Source organism: Strigops habroptila, chromosome 8 (assembly GCF_004027225.2).
Source record: "Strigops habroptila isolate Jane chromosome 8, bStrHab1.2.pri, whole genome shotgun sequence".
NCBI classification, from domain to species: Eukaryota; Metazoa; Chordata; class Aves; order Psittaciformes; family Psittacidae; genus Strigops; species Strigops habroptila.
This window is the reverse complement of record NC_044284.2, coordinates 7,031,983-7,054,596: the sequence shown is the minus strand read 5'-3', so window position 1 is coordinate 7,054,596 and position 22,614 is coordinate 7,031,983. Positions and strand designations below refer to the sequence as shown.

Below are 22,614 nucleotides of genomic sequence, written 5' to 3'. Positions count from 1 at the left end.
GAAAATCTCCCCTCTGCCAGCTTAAAGCCATCCCCCCTTGGCCTGTCACCCTTTCTATGCAAGTCAATTGCTGGCCTGTCAACTACCGAATCAAAATGGGTTTTCTTTGGAGCACAACAACTAAATTCCTGTTTTAAGTGGAAAGCATCATTGACCAAACATGCAAGACTAAGATCAGAGTGTATGTGTTGGGGGAGTCCGCTGTTCACAGCTTGGAAGCAGCCTGCTTGGACCAGTCTGGCTCTTCTCCACCAGGCAGCCCTACCTGAGATCCCACTGTCCTCCCTGGCCACTGGCTCTGCAACTCATGCGCAGGCACGGCTTAAACAACATCACCCTGTAAAACATGAACTAGCCCCCCAAAAGCACCAACAGAGTGAAAAACTGCTCTGCATGAGGCCAGGAATCCTGCAGGATGCTGTTAATGTTGACATATACTTTACAAAAAGGCCTTTTAAAAACATATATTTTTCTTTTTTCAGTTGGAAACATGCACAAGTGCCTTGAACAATCTACCAGTTTGCAGAATTTATGGATACAACTGGAATACTCATTAATTTTACTGTACCACAAGAAAAGCCTTTGCAGGACTGGTGAGAAAGTTATTCTCAGCGTAACAATGAACTCAAACCAGGTATTGTAAAAATTTATAGGAAAACACCCAAATGATTATAAAATGGGTCAACATTAAAGGTCTAAAACTTTAAGCATCTTTGCTTATTTAATGGTTCAAAATGTAGTATCATTCACAGCATGTCATTTCAAGGGATCTTCCTATTTCAATTCCACAAGCGGATAAATGGCTTCGCAAGCTTTAAGAAAAATCACCCCAGCCACCACAGGCTGAGTTTCAGACTAAAAGGATTCTTCAATAAGAAATCTCCCCCAGCTATAGGCCCTTCAGTCTGAGGCTGAGAGGATAAACACTGACAATGAACTTAACATTTCTTGCTAATGCAGCTTTAAACGCGTCTCTTGCCTTGCAGCAGAGAAGTGACATGCTGCTTATAAAGCATCTTGCTCAAATCTACTGTCTTTTCTATTATTAAGCAGGTTTCAGTTTAAAACTGCCACCTCACTGACTTCATTAGAGCCACCTGATATTTTATTAGTCTTTGATAACAAAGTTTCCATCTCTTGCATGTAATTAAGTTGAACCCAGGAACAATTTCCTTGACTGATCTTTCATTAAGCAGAGCCGCACCATAGCACTTCTGAAGTGATGGACTGGTGAGGCTTTTATAACCCTTTATTAGAGAAACTGTCCTCTACCTTGCCACTTTCCAGCATTCAGAAAAGTAACACTCTGTGTAGAAAACCCCACAACATTAAGGAAAGAGCACAAAATAAGTGCCTTAATATATTTCAAGCCAGCCAATATGTTTGCTATTTACTGAGCTGAATCTATTTCAGAGGTCTGCCTGGTGTATTAATATTCCCTCACTATATCAGGCTGGAAGAAAATGTGAATTTTAGAGTCCTTAAATCATTCTGCCTTTCCACTGCCATTCCAATAAGGGCTTGTACTAGAGAGTGTGCTGTAAAAATGAGCAGAACTCAGTAATATGCTGAAAGTATACTTGTTATTTTCCTTTCCTATGCCTGATCAGCTGAGTAGAAAGCAAGAGACAGGCAGAGCGAACAAAGGCCACTCCACCTTCTTATCTCTCAGCTTCCTTCTTCTTCAGGGCTTGCTAAGAGTGGCTGAGCATGCTCAGCCCAAATAAGCAACTTTCTGGCAAGAGCAGAACACACTGAAGAGGAAGAAGCGTGACACTGCATACCAGCACCAGTTCTCCAATGGATCTTACGCAGGGAAGGAGGAAAGAAAATGTCATCCCTTTCCAGGAGTTTGACTGTTGAAGAACTGCTTTTCAAAGCTCAGGGATAAGTGCTGTGGTGTTTTGTGACAGCCACATCCTAAATGCCTGCTGTCTCTTTAATTAGCAGATCTTGATGAACATCTCAGGGTTTTATGTTACACGCTTAGAAAACTACCATTACCTTGAACCCAAGAGGGATGAAGTATCACAGGACATTGTAGTAATACCAATAATCCTTAGGAGATGGAGACTTCAACGTTAACTCCTCCTTCTTGCCCTGGTTCCTTAGATTTGTTAATTCTTTTTGGTGCCTTGCCTTTGAACGCAGCACTGCAAATACACACCAGAAAGATAAGAAAACCCAAGAATAACAAAACCATGGCCAGTATGTTAGACATGTAGACAAAAATGTAGACATGTCACTAGGAACCCAAGCCAAATGACTACTTGGACATCCTTAGGTTTTTTGCCTTCTTTTGGGGAGGGTGACTCAAGCATCAACCCTTTTATTCAGACACCTTGTTCGTCATCCCCAAACCTACTGCAAACTGGGTCACATGGAAAGAATCTGCCATCCCTCCTAGCAATACATGGCATCCTACACATACCCATAACTTAATTAATACCTAACAAAATCTCAGCATTGCATGGCTGACAAAGAGTTTTCAGTGCAAGAGACAGAACTGCTTTTATTTATAGCATCAGCACATATTATACCAATTCAAGCAAGCTCAGAGTCAGCAATTGGCAGAAATCGATCTAGCCTTTGCTATATAAGTGTCCTCTGCTTTGCAGCTCAAATGAAATAAAAGCCAAAGCAAGCCACACCTAGTAATTGCCATGCTTCTGTTCAGAAGGTCCCAGGAACAAGGGAACAAAGACAACATCTACAACCCCCTTCACCAAAAATAGCTTTTCTCCAAACCCTGACCATAGGCATCTTTATCTAGGATAGCTGACTTCTTAACCCCAGAAGCCTCTTTTACTCTGAGGCCAGCCACCTTCACACAGCACCGAGCATGGCCTCATGAGCTCCACCTTCACCCTCAACTGCTCCCACCTATTTGCCTGGCTTGGGCCACATCACCCATCTGGTGAACAAATGAAACTGATTTATACACAGATCTGCCACTACTCCTCAGCTCTGAGAAAGGAAAATTATTGAGAAGGAAAAGGGTTCCAAAATTTATTCTTAGTCTTAGGTGATGGGAACCATCTGCCCCCTGCACTCACCAGGTGAAACATGTTCAAGTGTTAAAGAAGCTGAAGATAAACACCTTTAGCTTTTCTTTCCTTCAGCCCTACAAAAGTATAAGCAATTCAGTATAGTGCTAGAAGAATTACTTCTTCCCACCTATTTGCCCCCTCTTCACTTATCACTACTATTAACTATCCTTGACAACTTTAAGGTGAGGGGTAGAACCTGAAATTCAGCTGACGACACAGAAATTGGGTTTATCTTCCAAGGGATTGAGGAAAAGCAGCTGACTTTCTTTGGGGGGAAAAAAAGGGTTGTAGCTACTCGCTCCTATTTAGCATCTGGTACACTCACATAACAGGGCTCTGGCTTCACAAACATGGCAGCAGCACTTCGGCTCGGTGATCTTTCGGACCAGGGATTGAGATGAGGTCCCCTTGCAGAATTCAGTCATGAAGGGGATTTTTCCAGGACTTTCATCTTCATCCAGCTTGCCAGCTGCAGACAAATTCTTTCTGCCAGAGTCTGCCTCCTAAAGGACCAAGGAAGAACTAGCATTTAATGGTGAAACACTTAGAACAAGCTTCTGTGAAACCTTTCTCATTCATACCTCACTGTTTGTTGTTGTTTCATTGAAAACTGGCCTAATCTCACATGACATAGAAGGAAGCTGCTCACTGATGAGAAGAAAATGCTTCATGGGGTCAATGGATGCAGGAAAATGCGTCATGGAGTCATGGACTCCACCACCATTAGGTGCCAACGGAAAAGCAATGAAAAAGGTAATTAGATTTGCTCTAATTCAGCTCATTACGTGGACCCAATAGTCATACAGCTGCCTAAAGCAAGCTCTCTACACTCTTTTCTTGTCCCCCTACACTGCTTAACACCTTTCTGCCCAGGAATAAGAGCAACCCAACTTCCAAGTAGACATCCCAGATTACAAGTAGATACCCAAACTTTCTCTATCCACCCTCTCTTTGTAGCATAGACATAGCAAATCCAGATGACATTATGTCATTGGAGCATCCTTCAATGGCAGGCTCCATTCCCCTGTGTTTCTATCTTCAAGGCCTATTATATTGTATCCTTCCCCACCAATAACCCCTATTCCCAAGAATGAGTATTACACTTTAACCCTGCATATAAGAAATCACCAGCTAGCAGATCATGTAAGATGAAGCTACTGCCTGTTCTGCCAGTGAAGATGCTGGTTGGTAAAGCATTCAAAGAATCTTGTTAATTAATGCCCAGAGACTATATTCAGGTTTGTATTACAGCTGGAGTGCCATGAACATATACTCTTCTCAAACTTCTCCTAAACATGTAACACAGCTCTATCAACAGCCACACGGTTGGCTGTGCCAGGAGCAGGCAAATTGTCAGTACTGTACGGTGGGACATCAGAGAACGCTCTTGTCATTTCCAGCATGACTGCGGTTACCTTTTGGGCTATTTCCACAGATTTCTGATGAATGGGCTGCTGCATTCTATGGCTCCCCACTTACATGGAGATTTGTCTTGGTGAGCTCCTGGGATGCACATGCTGGCCCTGCTCCATCTTCATGGTAAGCCTAGAGTGCATCCATGGCGCAGGAAGCTGGCAGTCTTGTTTTTAATCACTTGTGGGTTTGATTTCATTAGTGCTATTCCAGATTTTTATTCATCCCTTGTAAAATCTTCCAAAAAGCAGGAAGTCTCATAAGCCAGGTCAGATTGTGCAGGATCTACTGGTTTGTCCCTCCACAAGTCATCAGGACATATTCCCCTTGTCCCATCCTGCTCTGCCAAGAGAAATCTAAAAATCTCTCTTGTGTTAAGTACCTCTGCATAGGAATTACGAAAATATCTCCTATTCTACTAGCTTTATTGTCCAAGTGAAAAAAGGTGATACACAGTGGGTAACAAAGGGCATATACTGTGGTTCTCCTGAAAACAGCCAGTTTTTATATAGTCATAGCAAAAAAAGACCAGTAGTCTTATGAGCTATCTCCCACTCGGTGCTCTTGTGACTTCTGAATCATCTTTCACAGCTCTCAGTGAGAAACACCAAACATGCTGATGTCTGAATCCAAGAAAATCTCCTACCCAACAGCATATAAGGTTGCATCCCTGAATGAACATACTACGCTGTTACCGTGCTGAAAGCACCTCATGTATTAAAAGTACCTCTCATCTGGGTCAAGGAAGAGAAGTTACGGCATCCCACAACATACCATAAGCCATACAGAGAATATCCACTTTCCAGACGTGGCCCTGGAACAGCACGTGGCTGCAGGTATGCATGCTGGCACAAGTGTATGAAAAGGCCATGTGGATGCCCAAAGATACATATATTGAGTTGGCTCAAACTCCTCTGGATACAGGTCAAAATGTCAGCTTGCCTAGCGAGGGATGGTCCTAAGAGACAAGAGTTCACAAGGTAATAAACAATAGCACTACCTTTCTTCAAAAATCTCTATCCTAAGTTTGGTGTCTGGGCATAAACATCATGTCTTTTCCATGACACAATTCCAAGGAAAAAAATGGGAAATAAAACCTTTACTCAAAAGTCTCATTTTACAATTCTTGTAAATATTTTCAAAGGTCAACAGGCAGTTACAGGGGACCCAAGAGACAAACACCATAAATCATTCCCATTTGTTAAAATCCATATTTGATGAGCAACGTAGCCTCCAGGTTACTATAGCAGCAAGATCCATCACCTAGGTGACCAAGCAGTAATGATGTTAACCTATTAGGTTAACCTATCTCTACACACACACTCACATTGTGCATGTTATCAGACTTTCAGTTCTTGCAAGATGCTAGTCTTCATACCAACAGACGAACAGTCACAGACCATATGGACAGTCTCCATGAGGATTGAGCTTTCCTGACAGCATCAGCCTGCCTTGTTAAGGAGGACTGTTTCAGAGGGCATCGCCTGTGTAAGAACTGGGTATCTTAGGCATCCAATGTGTGCAACCTGATTTACTACCAGAGTAATAAGTAGCAACAGAACATGCATAAAAGCTCTTAGGAAAAGCTTCTGATGGACAAAGAGGTCACTTTACATAGTAGAGGGTGTGAAGTATAAATCTGCATAAAACAGCAGGAATCTCTTGGAAATTACTGGCAAGGTCTTCCGTTGAATAAGCATTCCTTTTGGGAAGTCACACTTCCACTAAGAAACACCAAATCCAATAAACTAAATTCCAAAATCAGTACATTATCTATTACATGGGGATGATCTATTCTGAATAAACCTGTGCTTTCTGTCTGCTTAAAGCATTGCAAAGCAAGTCTCCATGGCACAACACAGCAGAGCAGTTGATGAGCTTGCCCTGAACCACAAGCTGGGTGACAGACCAGGAGAGCTGCACGAGGTGATCAAGCTGATGATGTTACCCAGAAAGGGTCTGGCTGTCTTCATACAGCACTACAGACCATTGAGGACATGCCCTCAACTACCCGGTTTCACTAACACTGTTTAACTCTGGATATCTGAGAAACACTCGAGAGCACAGATGTGTTTGTTTACAACCAAGCAACATATCACTTGGATTACAAAGAAAGATTAAACCTGAGACTCCTGAAAAATACTGTTTTTTGGGTAACAACATTGCATGATTGGTGACTTCCATAATCTGAAGGGATTTGGGTTAATTAGGTTAAAGGGATTTTTTTCCTCTTTTGTTAACGGTACTTTTATATCCCGTAGATAAATTGAGGCAGAAATCTCTTCCCCCTCCACTTTAATAAGTGGGAATGACTCATTATTTCCACATTTCGCTTTGAATATCCTGTCATCATTGTGGTTTGCTTTGTTCAGCTACTCTCAATTTCATCCAGCACCTGCTGTAATGACGCAGGAAGTCCTCTGTGGTTCTTTTGCCCTTTCAGTACATCTCTCTTATCACCAGAGCATTCTGACCTTTAAACACCACTTACTTACTTCCACAGCAGACACTTGCAAGCCCCAAAGACAGGATTTCTTTTATCACGCTTTCCTAGATAGTAGGAGATTACATTGTCTTGACAGAACCAAAAAATATGCCGTACCTTTTCAAAGCTTTACCCTCATCGAAGCACACTCAGATTTTGTGCTGCAGTTTAACTTTTCACAAGTAGAGTGACCTGCTACAGTTTCACTGACACTTCAGTAGGTAAAGAAACCTCTTGAATCAAATTTGTTTGAGACCTAAGTGGTTGCTTCCTTATCTTTTGACCATCTTTCACAGCCTATTACCCTATGTTCCTTATGCTGAGTAAAGACCATGGTGTCTTCTACCTGCTTATCCACCCATAGGTTGAGCAAAGACCATTAGAAGCCAAGCCTTTCGGAATTCTGGAGAACAAAAGAATAACTCTATTCCTGATAAAGCCAGCTTTCTCTCTCTCTCTCTGGCTGACAATGGGAAAACACCAGCAGAGGAAAACAAGATCAAACTAGTGCTGGATCTGAGAAGATAGAAGAAAAGACAGAATTCAGCAAGAAAGGAGCCTTGGGCAGATAAGAGAAATAAGAAACACATTTCTACAGCAAAGAATACTTTACACTGAGGCTGGACAAGGGCAAAAGATGCTGGGAGAAAACAGGGCCCCTCTGTTTCAGGAAAGACATCTGCTGGCAGAGGGCTACTGGGCCCTGAAAGCTTCAACCTCAACACAGAGAACACTTGAGCAGTGGAAAACAGAAAAATAAGAGCAGGGAAACGAATAGATGTTTTATTGTTTGACGAGAACTGTGCATCCTTTGAAGGTCCCCTCCAACCCAAACTATTCTATGATTCTTTGTTGTGGGTAAACGCCATTTGAATTCTACAAATCCTTTGTATCTGCTTGCTTCCAACATGAAAACACCCTTCAGAGGTGAGCTGCTAACCAGGAATGCCCAAGGGCCCCCACCCTGGGGAGAGGCCGGAGCTGTCGGGGGGGCTGAGGGTCAGCCCTGACCACGAGAATGCACTAACAGCAGCAAAGTCCAGACTCGGTGAGAGAGAAACCAAAGGACATGCGTGCCCTGATCTGCTGGTTTCAGACAGTGAACAGTGTCACTTTGGAACAGTCAGGTGAATGGTAAATGTCTATGCCAAGACACTCTCCACGGTTGTTTTGTGTGAATTATATGAAACAATGTTTTTTCTAGTTCATATCCCTAACATCCCTCTGAAGAGGGCTATACAGGAGATTAGCATAGATAGTATACCCAAGGTCAGCACGTCTTTCTGGACAGCTGTGTACCTTTAATGAATAACTGAACTTTAAACAGTGAATTTAATTAAATGCATCACTTCACTAGAGAAAATATTCAGCACTTGTGACATTACACAATGCTGCACTCAGTGCAAAGATACAAGATAAATAAGGAACACTTGGGGTTTGCATATCACCCTGCATGACTTCACTTCCTATTACTTTTAACCTCTTTCTTTTTAAATACAGATTTATGTTTATATACTTAGAAGAGATAATAGGCTGACTGAACCTTTCAGAACTGCCAAGAGCTGCTCAGGTGGAAACCTCACCATTATGAGATTGCTCAACTCTCCAGAAACACTATTTTCCTTCATGAAGCATTTGGTTGGTCTTTCCTGCAGGAACAGTGAAATGCTGAGTGTTTTAGCTCTGTAACTCTGAGAAACAAAATAGGTCCTAAATGCTGTCACCTCATTCTAACTTTCATTTCTATCGCTCTCAAAACCAAGATGCAACAACAGGAAAAGCCAATAGGATTTTGTCTGTTGTTTCTAAGTGCAAGAGCAGCTCACGATGGCACCTGAGGGGCAGCAGTATAAAGCTTCATATTTCACATAACAACAAACAAGAGAAACATTATTCATCTGCTTCTTTGGGAGGAAGGAGCACACTAAAGAAAACCCAAAAACCGGACAGAACTGCTTGAACAAATCATTAAAGGAGACCTTCAAAGGAAAGGGGCACAGAACCTCTGGACTACTCTTATTTTTTCCCTTCGTATAATGCACAGAGGACATGAAAGGGTTTTTTGGTAGTTCTTATTCTGAAAGAATTTCTTTTGCTCCTGCTTCTCTTTTACATTAAAAATTAAAGTCCTGCCTTGAAGAGAAGGCTCTGGGGCAAACAGCATCAAAGACATGCCCAAGTCAGGACCGAGCACATTGGTAAGGACGTTTGGTTAGTGCCCATCATGCACTGGATTCTCAAGGCTGCAGATGAAAGTCAACAAATTTGCAGATTCAAAAGCCAAACCGAATGAAATTCAGTTTAGCTGCAATAAATCTTTTCAAAGGTACAAATAAATTAACATCTTTACATTGCTAATGGTTTAGTTTAAAAAAAGTAATGTCCTCCAAAAAGTCACAGCTATCTTTGAGCTGAGGAAACCTGTCCTTCACACTTGAAATCAGTGATAAATCAAATGCCTTTTCATTGCCTTTGACAACAATTTAAATTGATGAGTCTGTGGCAATTTGGTCTGTAGATAGTCTCTCTAGGTGTGTCTGGAAGTCATCCCCCTTCAGGAAAAGGAGTAATCAATTTGTTCTGTGCTATTGGGTCTTTCAGTGAGCAGCAGTGGGACACTGACTACGTAATGGCTTGGTCTGTTCTCATGCTCTAAGAAATGCTTTAAGCTAACTTGCATCCACATAGGTTTCAAAAAAGAAGTTCTGCCCCCAAGTTGTGCGGATGGAGCAGTACTGGGCTGCTGCTAAAGACCAAGTGCTGGCTCATGATACCACATACCCAAACCTGAATCAGAGCTGCTCCTTTTGCTCAGTTCATACCAGAGGCAGGCAGGCAGGCAAGCAGCCGTTTACACTGAAGCCAGACAAGGAAAAGTACTTCAGTGCCTGGATAGGCTTAATATACACTCAAGTCCATGTTTGGGACAGAAGTTTGAGATAACTGATTACAGCCTGTGAGCTCAGCCCTTAAAAGATGAGTCTGTACAGTGCACATGAAAACAAAGAGACCCATCAACACACTGTGGCAGGACACATAAGCACTGCCACATCGTGAAGCACTTGACCTGCCTTTCTCCATCCTTTTCCCTTCCCAACGTGATGCTGTCTTGCACTGCCAAGTCACATTTCCTGTCCAGAAGCCTGCTGTTTTTCCCAGATGAGTGCTAAATTGGGCAATGCTTCCACAAATAGGCTTTAAGTTACCTTTTAAGACAGGCTTGAATCCCAGATCCTTTTTCTGCTGAAGGGAACAGTGCTTTCTCAGTCAGCTGGTCTCTTTTCCGAGTAGAAAAGCAGCAATCAGGGCTGTGGGAGAAGGATTGGAGGCTATTATTTCTTGTGCATCAACAGAACCAACTTCAACATTGAAGTCTGTTGTGCCTGTAAACATGCCAGATGATTTTCACCCCAGCATACTTCTTACAGGAGGAGGAAGCCTTTGCTTTCAGACTGGTTGTCGGTGAAACTATCTGCTAAAAAAACAAACAACAAAAGATATCTTATTTGTAAAGCAAACACTTTGGATTTGGAAGTCAGTAAGAGGAAGCAGACATGGTGCATCTGATGACATTTTGCCAGTTTCTTTCTCAGCTCCTCAACTGAGCCTTCAAAACTGAATAATTATTACAACTCTTTTCCCCTCTGCTGCAAGTGTGCTTTTGGTGGATTGCCTACCGCATGCTGAGCTAGGGATGCTGAGCCTGCTCATGTTCTCAAATTCATATGGCTATGTTGCCCTAGTTAGGACTAAATGATAGATTATACCCCATGTCACCCTCTGCTAATGCCTGCTACATGTTTTCTGGCATTAAGTTTTAGGATTGGAGCTGGCTTGGAATTTTCCATAGGGGAGCTCTTCTGAAAGAGAATTCTGTTTCTGAGAAAAATAGAAATTTTCCATGAGAGGAAAAAGGTTTTTTCTGCCAAAAGAAGAATAAAATTAAAGTTTTGTTTGTAAAGAGGATGAAAACATTTCATTTTGAATTGACCTGGACTAACCAAACTGCCCAATGCCCCAGAGAATCCACACTGATTCTGGATAATTTCAGATGGAGACAGTCCAGCCACAATATGCACAGAAACATCAAGGAAGCCAGATCCAAAACCTGAAAGTGATGTCACCATGACCAGTGTCTGGCCTGGATCTGCTTCTGTGCTCTCTGCTGCTGTAGAGGCAACAAGGGGCAGAAAAGTACCCACTTTGGCATAGTAGGCTTCTTTAAGGTGTGGAGAACCACAGATCAGAACTGCCAGTACTCTATTTGGATAGAGATATCTTCTCACTTCCCTTCTGCTTCCTGAAGTTAAAGGCCACACTGTAAGATAAGGGCAATCAAATTAAAACCATCTCCCTGCTGTCACAGGACTTCTGACCCTTGATCTGTAGACTTTTTTATTCCTCCAAATAAAGCAAAACCTCCCTGTAGAGTGAATGCAAACCTGTAGACATTACAGACCTCTCAGAAGCAGATCACACATGTCCAGAAGCTCAGCAGCTACAGGCTGAAGGACCTCACTCCAGCTGAGTGCTCCAGACATCATTATTTCCAGCAATCTTCAAGCAGCTCTAAACTGTGCCAGAGGATAAGGCTGGAGAGGTGTGGAAGTGTTGGCACAAAAAGCAGTTTCACTCAAGAAAGAAATAACAGTGACACCGGTATCATCACCCAGCTCTCCAGAAGAGGCTGCAGGCCAGCCCTGAGAACAGCCCTTCATGAAGCCATTGTCTGGGCAATGTTTTAGGCTCGTTTGTCCTTTTGGTGTACCAATTTAAATGCTGTTTGATTTGCAATTGCCTTTTCTTATCATGAGAATGCTAATGAATAAGACAGACAGCACTGGAAGGAAACAGGGTCTGGTTGAGATACTGATGCTGCATGCAAATTGCAAGGGTCATTCTGAACCTGGGCGCCAGGGGGACAGATTAGTCCTTAAACCTGTCACTTCTGGCAGCAGCACTGCAAATCCAACTGCAGCAGCAGAAACAGTCTTTTTAGGACTAATCCACCAAGAGACTAGGAAATCGAAGACCTGATCTCCTCTGCTGAGTTCAGAAGATTCAGTGCAGACTGCTGTCTAGTCACAGGATGATACAGATAGCATTTGACTGTTTGGAGAACAAGGTTCACCTGCCAGCTAGCTTGAGATCAGGAGACTGTCCCAGCCACCTACCTACAGCACAGAAATGACAGGAAAGATTGCAAAAGCACACTCAGTGACAGAGCCTGTTATTGATACCAGAAACCCAAATATAAAGGTTTATACATTTTGGAATCAGAAGTAAAACACTGTCTGCTTTATAAATCTGTTATCAAGTCAGGTATTTAGTGCCCCACACAGCTGTGGGAAGGTGCCGGCAGCATCTGGCTTCCTAACATTATGCGGTCAAACCTGTGGCACCTCAAGCATTAGTAAGGTTCACCCTGGTCACACTATGCTAGTGCTGCTCCCAATCCTTCTCCACATCACCATCAAAATTCCCATCTGCCTGACACAGTGCAGCGAGCCCCATATGTGCTGTACTCATCATCTACTCTCACTATATTCATTATTTTCTAATGATACACAAATAGCGGCCTATAGGAAACCATATGTTGCCTGCAGCAATCATAGAATCCCAGAATGGTCTGGGTTGGAAGGGACCTTAAAGCTCATCCAGTTCCAACCCCCTGCCATGGGCAGGGACACCTTCCACTAGAGCAGGTTGCTCCAAGCCCCTGTGTCCAACCTGGCCTTGAACACTGCCAGGGAGTGTTGGCAAAATGGCAAAACCTCGATGACAAACTCTTTACCACTGGAGATAAAATGATTAGACATAAATAACCGCAGTTCTTACATGAGACTCAGCAATTACAGAGCATTTCCCAAAATGTCCAAAAGAGTCCCTCGGAAAAAGGACTGAAAAGACAAATGGCAGAAATTGGAAGGGAAAGGCAAGAGTGGAAAAAAGTGATTTGCCAAGAGAACTGGGATTTTGTAAGTGAAGAATCAGACTCTGTAAAAGGGATTAACTAACAGAAAGCAGAGCTGCAGAAAATATCCTTTATGGACTTGGAAGTTCAGAAGCAAGGAGTGGGACTGCCAGAAGAGATAAAGAAGATTTACAAACCATCATATCCCCAGACCAGAAACAGTTCAGCCTGTGTGGCTGACTAAACACGGTTATCCGAGTCAAAGACAAGTAACACAAAACTGCTGTTCCCACTGCAGTGCTGTGTTATGAGAACACTGACAGCTCTGCTGCAAAACTGGATCTTTTCTGACCCTTTTCTTTGGTGCCCTATCTTGCCCCATGTTCTTTTCCCAAAAGGTTTTTATCTAACATGGAAGGAGTCTGTGGGATGAGGCAAGGTCAGCCAGGAGGCTGCAGAAGCTGGGACAAGCTGGACGGCAGCAGTGCCACCTCTCCTGGCCAGGACCTGGCAGCAAAGCCTATACAGCTGGTGGAAAAGAGCTGAAACCAGAAGCCACGCAGTATTTGACCTTGGGTGCTACCTGCCCAGCACGTTTTTCAAAACCAGATGGGCAGTTTACTGCTCATTCTGAAAAGCCATCAGTCAACATAAATATCAATACAAGCATTACCAATTCCTCTTTGCTAGTAAACTAAGAAGGGCTTTCTTTTTGGAGCTTTTTCCCAATGAGAACAAACAGCCATTGGAATAAACCCTCCAGGGAAGTGGTGGATTCCCCAGCACTGGACACTGTTAAGATTCGGCTGGACAGAGTGCTGAGACATCTCATCTAGGTCATGCTTTGCCAAGAAAGGATGGACCAGGTGATCCTTGAGGTCCCTTCCAACCTGGAATTCTATGATTGGACAGGGCCTTGGGTGCCATGGTCTAGTGCAAGGTGTCCCTGCCCATGGCAGGGGCGTTGGAACTAGGTGATCTTAAGGTCCTTTCCAATCCAAACCATTCTATGATTCTATTAGATTTCCCCATGCTAGCTTTCAGTTTATTCTTGTATATAAGATTCAAAGGGGAAACATTTTACAATTGTAAAGTAGCAGCATGGAATGAGACATGTGCTTTTCCCTGACATTTTGTTATAGAATCATAGAAAAGTTCGGGTTGGAAAGGACCTTGAGATCATCTAGCTCCAACCCATGCCTCTCCCCTCCCATTTGCAGGTGAATCCCCAAGAGAAGGGAAGACAGGCATTAGAAATTGGAGAGCTGGGCTCCAGCTTCACAAATAACACCAAGGAGCAAAACCACTTTCAACCACTGCCCATCAAAGCTCTTGCACGCTTTGTTCTTCGTAAAATAGCTGTTTCTTATATTAGATAAACTGAATGATGAAGCCAAAATTCCCATCCTCTCTGTATAGTGTCTACCATATTATATATATTGCACTCTGATGGCCTACAACCTAGTATGGCAAACCATTTGATCTTTTAAATCAAATTAAACACTTGCAAACTATTCACAACCTCCAACAAACTCCTCCTCTGCAGGTCTGTAACTGTTCCTGCTATGTTAGCTTTACCTGTGCTTTGTTAATTTATAGAAGATTGCTCTGATATGACTTACAACTAAGATTCAACCCTCATCTTCACGTCTGTGTTTTGTAAGGGTTCCTCAAACGTGAAGCATGTGCAGTACCATGAAGTTAAGCCTAAAGGGTTTCCCTACTGTTCTAACAGCCTGAAGAAACATTACCAAAACCTAGCTCAGCCAATACACTTCTTTTGTTTGTGAAACTGGTCTCCTACTAGTTTAAGAAACAACTTCCAGGGCAAAAATGTTTTACGTAAAAATGTAATATTACTGTAAATCCTTAAATGCTGTTTTCGTGTAACTGGATGTCAGCTAGCATGACCCAGCACTCTGTAGTTTCAGAGATGAATAAAGAGGAGGAAATTCAGCTGCTGCAAGCTAAGTTTTACAGCCAGGTGAACCCTTGCACCTTTTAGTCTCTCCAGACTGTATTTCTCAACCTGTCTAGGTGCCTGGAAGCCTGCAATACAGTCTGATTTCTCTTAGCAACACATCTTAATTCTGTACAATCTGGAGAGGCTGGTAAAGAGCTAAAGGCAAAAACTTGTTTTGCTCACACCTCAATTGTTTAAACACTGCACTACATGTACTGCCTGCCTTATTTAGATGCCCCAAATTATAGTTACAAAGGCTTACTTATGTTAGAACACACAACACTCTTAAACTTGCCAAAGCAGCCCTAAAAATCTATACAGCTTCTATTCTTGTGTTTTGCTCAAATTAAGTGCAAACCTAATCCTTCCTGCAAGCCTCTAAACACTAAGCAATGTTAAATTCAGTTCAACGTCTCTTTTAATAGTAGAACCTTGTTAGGCAACACTCACATTTTTATCACCCTGGGTTTCTTCTTGGTGGGATGTGAGGCATTCCCAAAGGCTGACACAAAAGGAAAAAACAAGACCTGTAACAGGATTCTCCATGACAGCTCTGTACAAGGAATTTGCTGGGGAAGAAATGGAAAAATACTGGGTGTTGATTTAATTACAGGCAAGGAGGGCAGACAACTTCAGTCGTAATCATTTATCTTAAATAGTACATACATAGCTGTTCCAACAGATATAAAAAGTAGCATACGTATCTATCACTTATTTTTCCAAACAGATCCACCCTCCCTAAAAGATATCTAAACTGTATCTTTATATTCTAGCACATTTTTTATCTTCCTTCACTCCAGGCATGCCCTCTTGATCAATCCTTTACTGTTCCCATTATTACAATCACCTAAGGCAATTCAGGCAGTGCCACCTCCAAACATGACACTCTCCTTAGGCAGATGTAACCCTGCATACCCGAGTGGTGCTCAGCCCCACCACACCACCACTAAAAAACTCTCCTGCCATACATAGATAGTGAAGAAACACTACGTATGAAGGGCCTATTCATGAAAAGTGACAGAAAGCCAGTTCTGGCCAGGGCATTTCTGAGCAAGACAAAAAAATTACATCCTTACCTTTGTTGCATAAGAGCTTGCCTTTACATTTTGTTGGGAATACCACAGACTTACTAAAAACCCAATTATACACTGGCTGTATAACAAAGGGGTTTGTGGTGGTGGTTTTTAAACAGAGGTGAGTCACCAGATACCTTTAAAAAGGAAGCAGAACAGGTCTTTTCTTTTATGTCATAGCCAATTTCCTTCAAATAATGCAATATATTGACATGTCCCTCTCCTCCCTCCTTGTAACTTCTTTAAAGATTTTGATGATGATGCTGTTTTGCCCTGCCTCCAGTCACATGGGATTTAAACTGGATCTACCCAGGTACACTTGTAAATACAGATTACATATGCTGGAAACAACACTTCACAAGTTCAATGTGCTCAGATTAAGCTGAACACTGATTTAAAGCAATAACATGCAAAATAACAGAGTTCTTTTTTCCTCATTATGATACTAACCATCAACTTGAATTACAGTACGCTGAAAAGCTAAAAGAAACAGCACTTAATACAGCCTCATGAAGGCCAAAACCTTTGTAGAATGGAGTACAGATATGAGAAATGAGAAATAATCAAAATGATGACAAAAAATAAAGGTACTGCATCCAATGAGATGGCACCAGCTCAAGTGAGCAGCCACACAGGAGAAAGCAATAGAGACAGGAAAATTATACAGCAGAGCAGCCAGCAAATGTCTAGGATAAAGGCAGGGGGAGGAGAGAAACAGCAGCAAAAGGAAAACCAACACACTTGCCTGCTAGGAATGACTTGGCAGGCAAACAGAAAGCAAACGTACTGCAAGCAGATTTGTCCACAGCCTGCTCCCATGGGCTCCGAGCGGTTGCTAGAGATGGCAGCTCACAAGGCAGGTCCGGCTTATCACCGCTGCAGGGAGAACAGATGTTAAGAAATCAGTCCATCATCTCATTGCATGCCCCGTGCCTCCTCCTGCCCCGGCCATTTCATGTCAAGTATCACAGAATCAACTGGGTTGGAAAAGACCTTTAAGATCAAGTCCAACCTTTACCCCAGCACTGCCAAGACCATCACTAACCCCTGTCACTGGGGGCCTCATCTACACCGTTTGTGAACACGTCCAGGGATGGTGATTCCACCGCTGCCCTGGACAGCCTGTTCCAAAGCCTGACCACCCCTTTGGAGAACACATTTTTCCCAAGTATCCAACTTGACCACACATTCTTTTAATTAAAATCTGCAATTTGACTATGAGTATAAATTACTATTTCCCCTTGTAAGCTCTGATCCATGAAGGAGGAAAATACTAACAGTTCTATATAAAGGCTCCAACATGTGTAGCCTCTAGAGGGGGCTATCAAACACCAAGTAGTTTTGTCTGCAAGGCAAGTGTGTTCCTGCCAGGAAACCAGATTTTACAGTAATTTTGCTAAACAAAACCATCTGAAGAACCTGCATCAAAACCTCCTGAATATTTTGTTGTTGGTTTCTTTTTTTTGGGGGGAGGGTTTTGGTTGGTTTTTGGTTTTCAGAGTAACACTCTCTCTTGATGTTTGCCACCTTGCAGAACTGGGGGGTGTTACCTGTGAAAAATGGACGGACACCTTCCAAGGCAAGACGACCACAGGACTTACTAAGGAATGAGTTACCAATTGCACACACTTTGGGTTTCCGAAATCTAAAGAGAAAGGAAGGACCCCAAATTATCGAGGATTCACTTCTGCTAATCCCATCAAGTCCTGTATCTAGATGTGATGCAGGAAATAGCATCTCCTCTCTTTGCCCTTGGTCATGCAAAAAAGGAACAGAATCAGCAAATCATGCTACAAATAGGCAAAAGAAACCAATAATTACTTAAAATTACTTACATCTCTAATACAGGACTCTGTCTTTATTCCTTAAAAATACTTTTGCAAGCCAGAATTTTCCAAGATTTAAAATTATTTCACATTTATAAAGGAAAAAGCTGAACCCCTCCAAGGCAATACAGGAGAACAGATGCACATCCACAAGAAACTCATCCTCTTCAGCAACAACAGTAAAGACCATGCGTTTTTCTTCAAAATTTTATTTCAATTTAAATTATGGGGCCAGCCAGATTTTTTGGATAAGAAACGCGTTTTCCTCAGGAGAAATGAAATGCTACCACGGAAGTAGAATTACAATTGTATACATCTCTTATTTAAAAAAAAAAAAAAAAAGACAAAACAAAAACCCAAAACCCGCTCGCACTTAAATAACTTTTAGTTAATACCCTTAAGCCTTCAAGCAGATAAGAAACCACTTCCAGAACAATAGGTTTTTAATACGAAGAGCACGTCAAATGAGCTGTAATTTAAATACAACTTCTTCTCGAAAGCCAACATTCAAATGTTTCCACATATTAAAAAAAGTCACCACAGCCATTGTTTCCAAGGCCTAATATAGAGTAACCTCCATCCCAGTCCAAATGTTTTCACTTCTTTACATATATAAATCTTTAGCATGTCTACATTTTTCTAAAGAGGAAGCCTTACATGTTATGGTGAGTAACTTGGCAAATAATGTTTTCCTCCACTCAGCTATGATAAACCAAAAGGTAATAGACTGTTAGTACTGAACTATAATACCATCTCATGGCCAATTCTGCTTGCCTGTGATCTTCAGAGTAAGCTATTTTCCTTCTTGTAGGCAAAATGAATTGGTTTGCAAAGGACACGTTAAGAACCTTTAGAAGACCAATTACAATGTTAATAGCAATTTTAAACAACTCAATTTGCTGGAGCTATCTGACTTCCCTTGTGAAGGCTTTCAAACCAGCTTAAATATCACTTTGGAGTTTCATCTTGCTGATTGCAGAATATTTTAATTAGGAAGAGGACAGGAAGCAACAAACATTTTCTATAGCATTCGCAATCTGATTCAGCCATGCAGAATTTGAACTCTCAGACTCCAATCCGTAAGTTTGCTTGGTTGTGATCTTAGCATTACTATATGATGGATAAATACAATTTTAATAACATTTAGCTATATTTAGTAGATTCCTTTTGTATGGTCACAGTAACAAAACCATGGTGCAAAATCAGTTGGGTTTTTTTTGTTTTTATAAATACTGACAGTTTGCAGCATTAAAGAACAAAATTAACAAAATTAAATCATTTTGTTACCCTAGGACACCTATGAAGTTGTTTCCTGAAGTCAGGGGGAATTAAATCATTCACTCACACAACTACTATACTGAGTTATTTACTGTAAGAAAGAAATGATGCACTGCAGGCTCCCCAGCAGTAAGAGGAATTGATATTAATTTAGCATACCCTTTGCCGAGCTGGTGAGCACAATGCTAGTTTAACTGAATAAGGCCAATATTATCCAGTAAGAATGTAGTATAAAGGGTTCCAGTTCTCTATTTCAGCCTACCCTAAGCGATGGCACCCCATTAGATAAGTGAATTTGTTTGGGTTCTGGTGGTTTTTTTCCTTTTAATGCTGCAGTACTTAAGATTGCTAAATCAGCATTTCCATGTGATCTGAAGTATTCCATTACATATGAGCATTCATTTTGCAAAACTCAATATTAGGTAATAGTTACAGACTAATACAATAACATTCCTCTGCTGTACAAATTAAATCATATTTTAAAGAAATGAGCAGCCTAGGAGTTATATACAAAAGAAACCGGCAAGCGTTGTTGAAATGAAATGCAAAATGTCACTGCTAGGTCTACTGTCTGAAATACCTTTAAAGTAAAATTAACAAAACCCCTTAGAACATATTTCCAAGTTTACAAGTCAATTCTCAGAAAAATCAAATCATGTCAAAAAAAAAGTTCTATAAAGCAGTGAAAGGCATATATACATTTTCCTTATGAACCTGGAGATTTCACTCTTTTAAAAGTTGCTAAGTTTCAATATCAGTTTATTTGCAAGACAACTGTTTATCCCAATAAGCTCACATCTTAGATACATTTCCCCTTTGATTACAAATAAAGCACTGCACATTTTTGTTTTTTTTAAATCAAGGCATATAATCTTATACTACGGTGCCAGGTATGCACAGGTCACATTGTGCTCATATCTCAAACAAGGTAAGTGCAAACATACAGATTTATTCAGATTTGCAAGCATGCAACCTGTTACTTAACTACATTAATACCTTCTCTCCTAAACCAAACTAGTATCTATATGTTTGCTTTCACGAACCTAGACTCTTTCTTTTCAGGACTCCTAAAACAAGCAGTGTCTTTGAATTCTGAAATGACACAAATATCAAGAAAGTCCACATTGTGCAAGAAAGCAGCAGCTATGTTTTTCAACTTGGACTAAAAAAGAAAAGAGAAAAACAAAAACCGTTCACTGAACAGCAGATTAGCAGTAATGTTCCTCATGAATCGATAAGAGTGCCTGATGCTGAATATCTAACAGCAAATGCTGAATTTGGGTTTAATATTTTAAGGGTTTATTGGAGATTAAGCTTCTTGCTGTGCTGGTCTCTTCAAATCCCTGATCTGTTTAACTAAATAGGTCTTCTCATCATTAAATTGTTCATCCTCGGTCCTGTCATTCTGAAACTTGCTGAGGAACTCAATAAGTTTGGTCTGATTCTTTAGAAGGATGTCTAATATAGGCTGTGTCTTGTTAGGATTGGCTACAAACACCTGCAAGAAAATAAAAGGCATTAGCATGCCAATAGGGAACAGGCGGCTAAGTTAAAAAACAAACCCAGCCAACAAAACAGTGATGACAATAACTTAATGTGTTTTAATTTTTCCACATCCCAGTATCTCTACAGACAAAAACTAATGGAGTAAACGCAAGGGGGTTTTATTAAAAGCTGAACACTAGTACCAAAGTAAATTAAATTTGTAGGAGGTGACCAGCCACAATACCCTCTGCAAAACACACTGAAGACACTCCATGTTTAAATTTAGTAGCAAAGGCATGGTTTCATGTTATATACAGCATCGGATGTCTATCCTGAAGTTCCCCAAAGCATTTATACCTCAAGTTACATCTCCAAGCTCTTAGCTGTTTGCTTGTCTGCTGCCAAGTCAGAAGGTATCTGTTACAATGTGCAAGTTACAACTCAGGCTTTGAAATTTAGGTGACTTGACAAAAATACTGCTACCCTTCATCAATCGTGCAGCATGATCAAAACACTTTTTAACTCCAGGATGCTTCATGATCTCATGTGAAATCATGCATTCCTCCTTATCTCACCACACTTCACCCTTCTGAATTCCAGAATTTTCTGAGAGAGATCATACACTATCATATGCAAGTTCCTAATTGTTTTCTCAATGTTTTTTGTTATTTGTGAAGATGGATCATAATAAAGACAAACATTACCTCCCTCTTTATTTAACCACATAGCAGTAATTAAGATAAGCTCCATTTAGGCTCAGCTAAGTCCTTTACTCAACTAAGCAACTTCTGGTGGGTTTCTTTTGTTGTTTGTTCTACGGTGGGCGGTTTTAAACATACCTTAAACACATGAAAGGCCTCAAATTGGATGTTACGACTCTTGTCTCGTAGAAGGTTCATCATTAGTTTGAGATTTTCAGGTTTACTGATGTACTTTGTCATAATTGTGAAGTTGTGTCTGTCCAATAACAATTCACCAAGGAGCTAAAAGTGGGAAAACAAGCCCGAATGAAAAAATGATTTGATGTTGGACATAAGAAACAAGGAATAAACATGCATGCACACAGCCATTTCTACACAGGGAGAGAAATTACTTGGTGTGTGCTGGACACTAGATAATGGAAGGACTGGACTAAAGAAAAGTAGCTGATCTCAAGCATTAAAACATATGAAAAAATAAACTAAACACTACTCTAGGCAGTTACTGAAGCCACTTCATTTCAAGTCAACACACCTTGAAATTAAAGGAATTCTCTAACTTTGCACTGAAGAAGAAAATAAAATTGCCTTACCTTAAGTGACTGTCTCTTCGTCACGTAATTTTCCGAATGAAGTAACTTCTCATATTCACTGAAGAACTGAACACAGAATAAAGAGAAGGGTTAGGACCTTCCCAAGCATCACACACACTCTTCCTCCATATGACTATAACAAACTGGAGGAGATGCAAATCCGTAATGAAAATGCAAACAAAAACCGAATTCTGTAGGTTCCTGTAAGTCTCTACTGCTTAAACACTGATATGCTTTATAAAAAAAATTACTCTTTCAGGAGCATTTAATGTTTAGATTGCAATGTGGTGGAAGTAGTTATCTCATTACAGAATCAGAGAATGGTTTGGGTTGGAAAGGACCTTAATGCTCATCTAGTTCCAACCCCTGCCACGGGCAGGGACACCTTCCACTAGAGCAGGTTGCTCCAAGCCCCTGTGTCCAACCTGGCCTTGAACGCTGCCAGGGATGGGGCAGCCACAGCTTCTCTGGGCACCCTGTGCCAGCACCTCAGCACCCTCACAGTAGAGAATTTCTTTCTTATATCCAATCTAAATCTCCCCTGTTAAAGTTTGAACCCATCACCCCTTGTCCTGTCACTACAGTCCCTGATGAAGAGTCCCTCTCCAGCATCCTTGCGGGCCCTCTTCAGACACTGGAAGCTGCTCTGCGGTCTCCACGCAGCTTCTCTTCTCCAGGCTCAACAGCCCCAACTTTCTCAGCCTGTCTTTGTATGGGAGGTGCTCCAGCCCCTGATCATCTTCTCTGGACTTGCTCCAACAGTTCCATATCGTTATGTTGGGGATGCCAAAGCTGTACGCAGTACTCCAGGTGGGGTCTCACAACAGCAGAGTAGA

At 41.4% G+C, this 22,614-nt stretch overlaps 1 protein-coding gene and 1 long non-coding RNA gene across 2 annotated transcripts in view; both read right to left on the bottom strand.

Annotated features, from left to right (window-relative positions):
- Nucleotides 1–1,845: 1,845 nt before the first annotated feature.
- Nucleotides 1,846–12,289, bottom strand: LOC115611471. The gene is made up of 3 exons (XR_003992593.1): nucleotides 10,155–12,289; nucleotides 3,376–3,553; nucleotides 1,846–2,153 (listed from the first exon to the last, which is right to left on the bottom strand). It is a non-coding gene; the product is annotated as an uncharacterized LOC115611471 (long non-coding RNA).
- Nucleotides 12,290–17,917: 5,628 nt separating this feature from the next.
- CAB39 (calcium binding protein 39) overlaps nucleotides 17,918–22,614 on the bottom strand; it is a 43,026-nt gene continuing 38,329 nt past the window's right edge. Inside the window, exons 7-9 of the mRNA XM_030494273.1 lie at nucleotides 21,779–21,844; nucleotides 21,327–21,470; nucleotides 17,918–20,500 (exon numbers count right to left, since the gene is read on the bottom strand). Coding sequence (XP_030350133.1) covers nucleotides 20,312–20,500; nucleotides 21,327–21,470; nucleotides 21,779–21,844 — 399 coding nt within the window. The 3' untranslated portion in view covers nucleotides 17,918–20,311. The remainder of the gene's footprint in view (nucleotides 20,501–21,326; nucleotides 21,471–21,778; nucleotides 21,845–22,614) is intronic.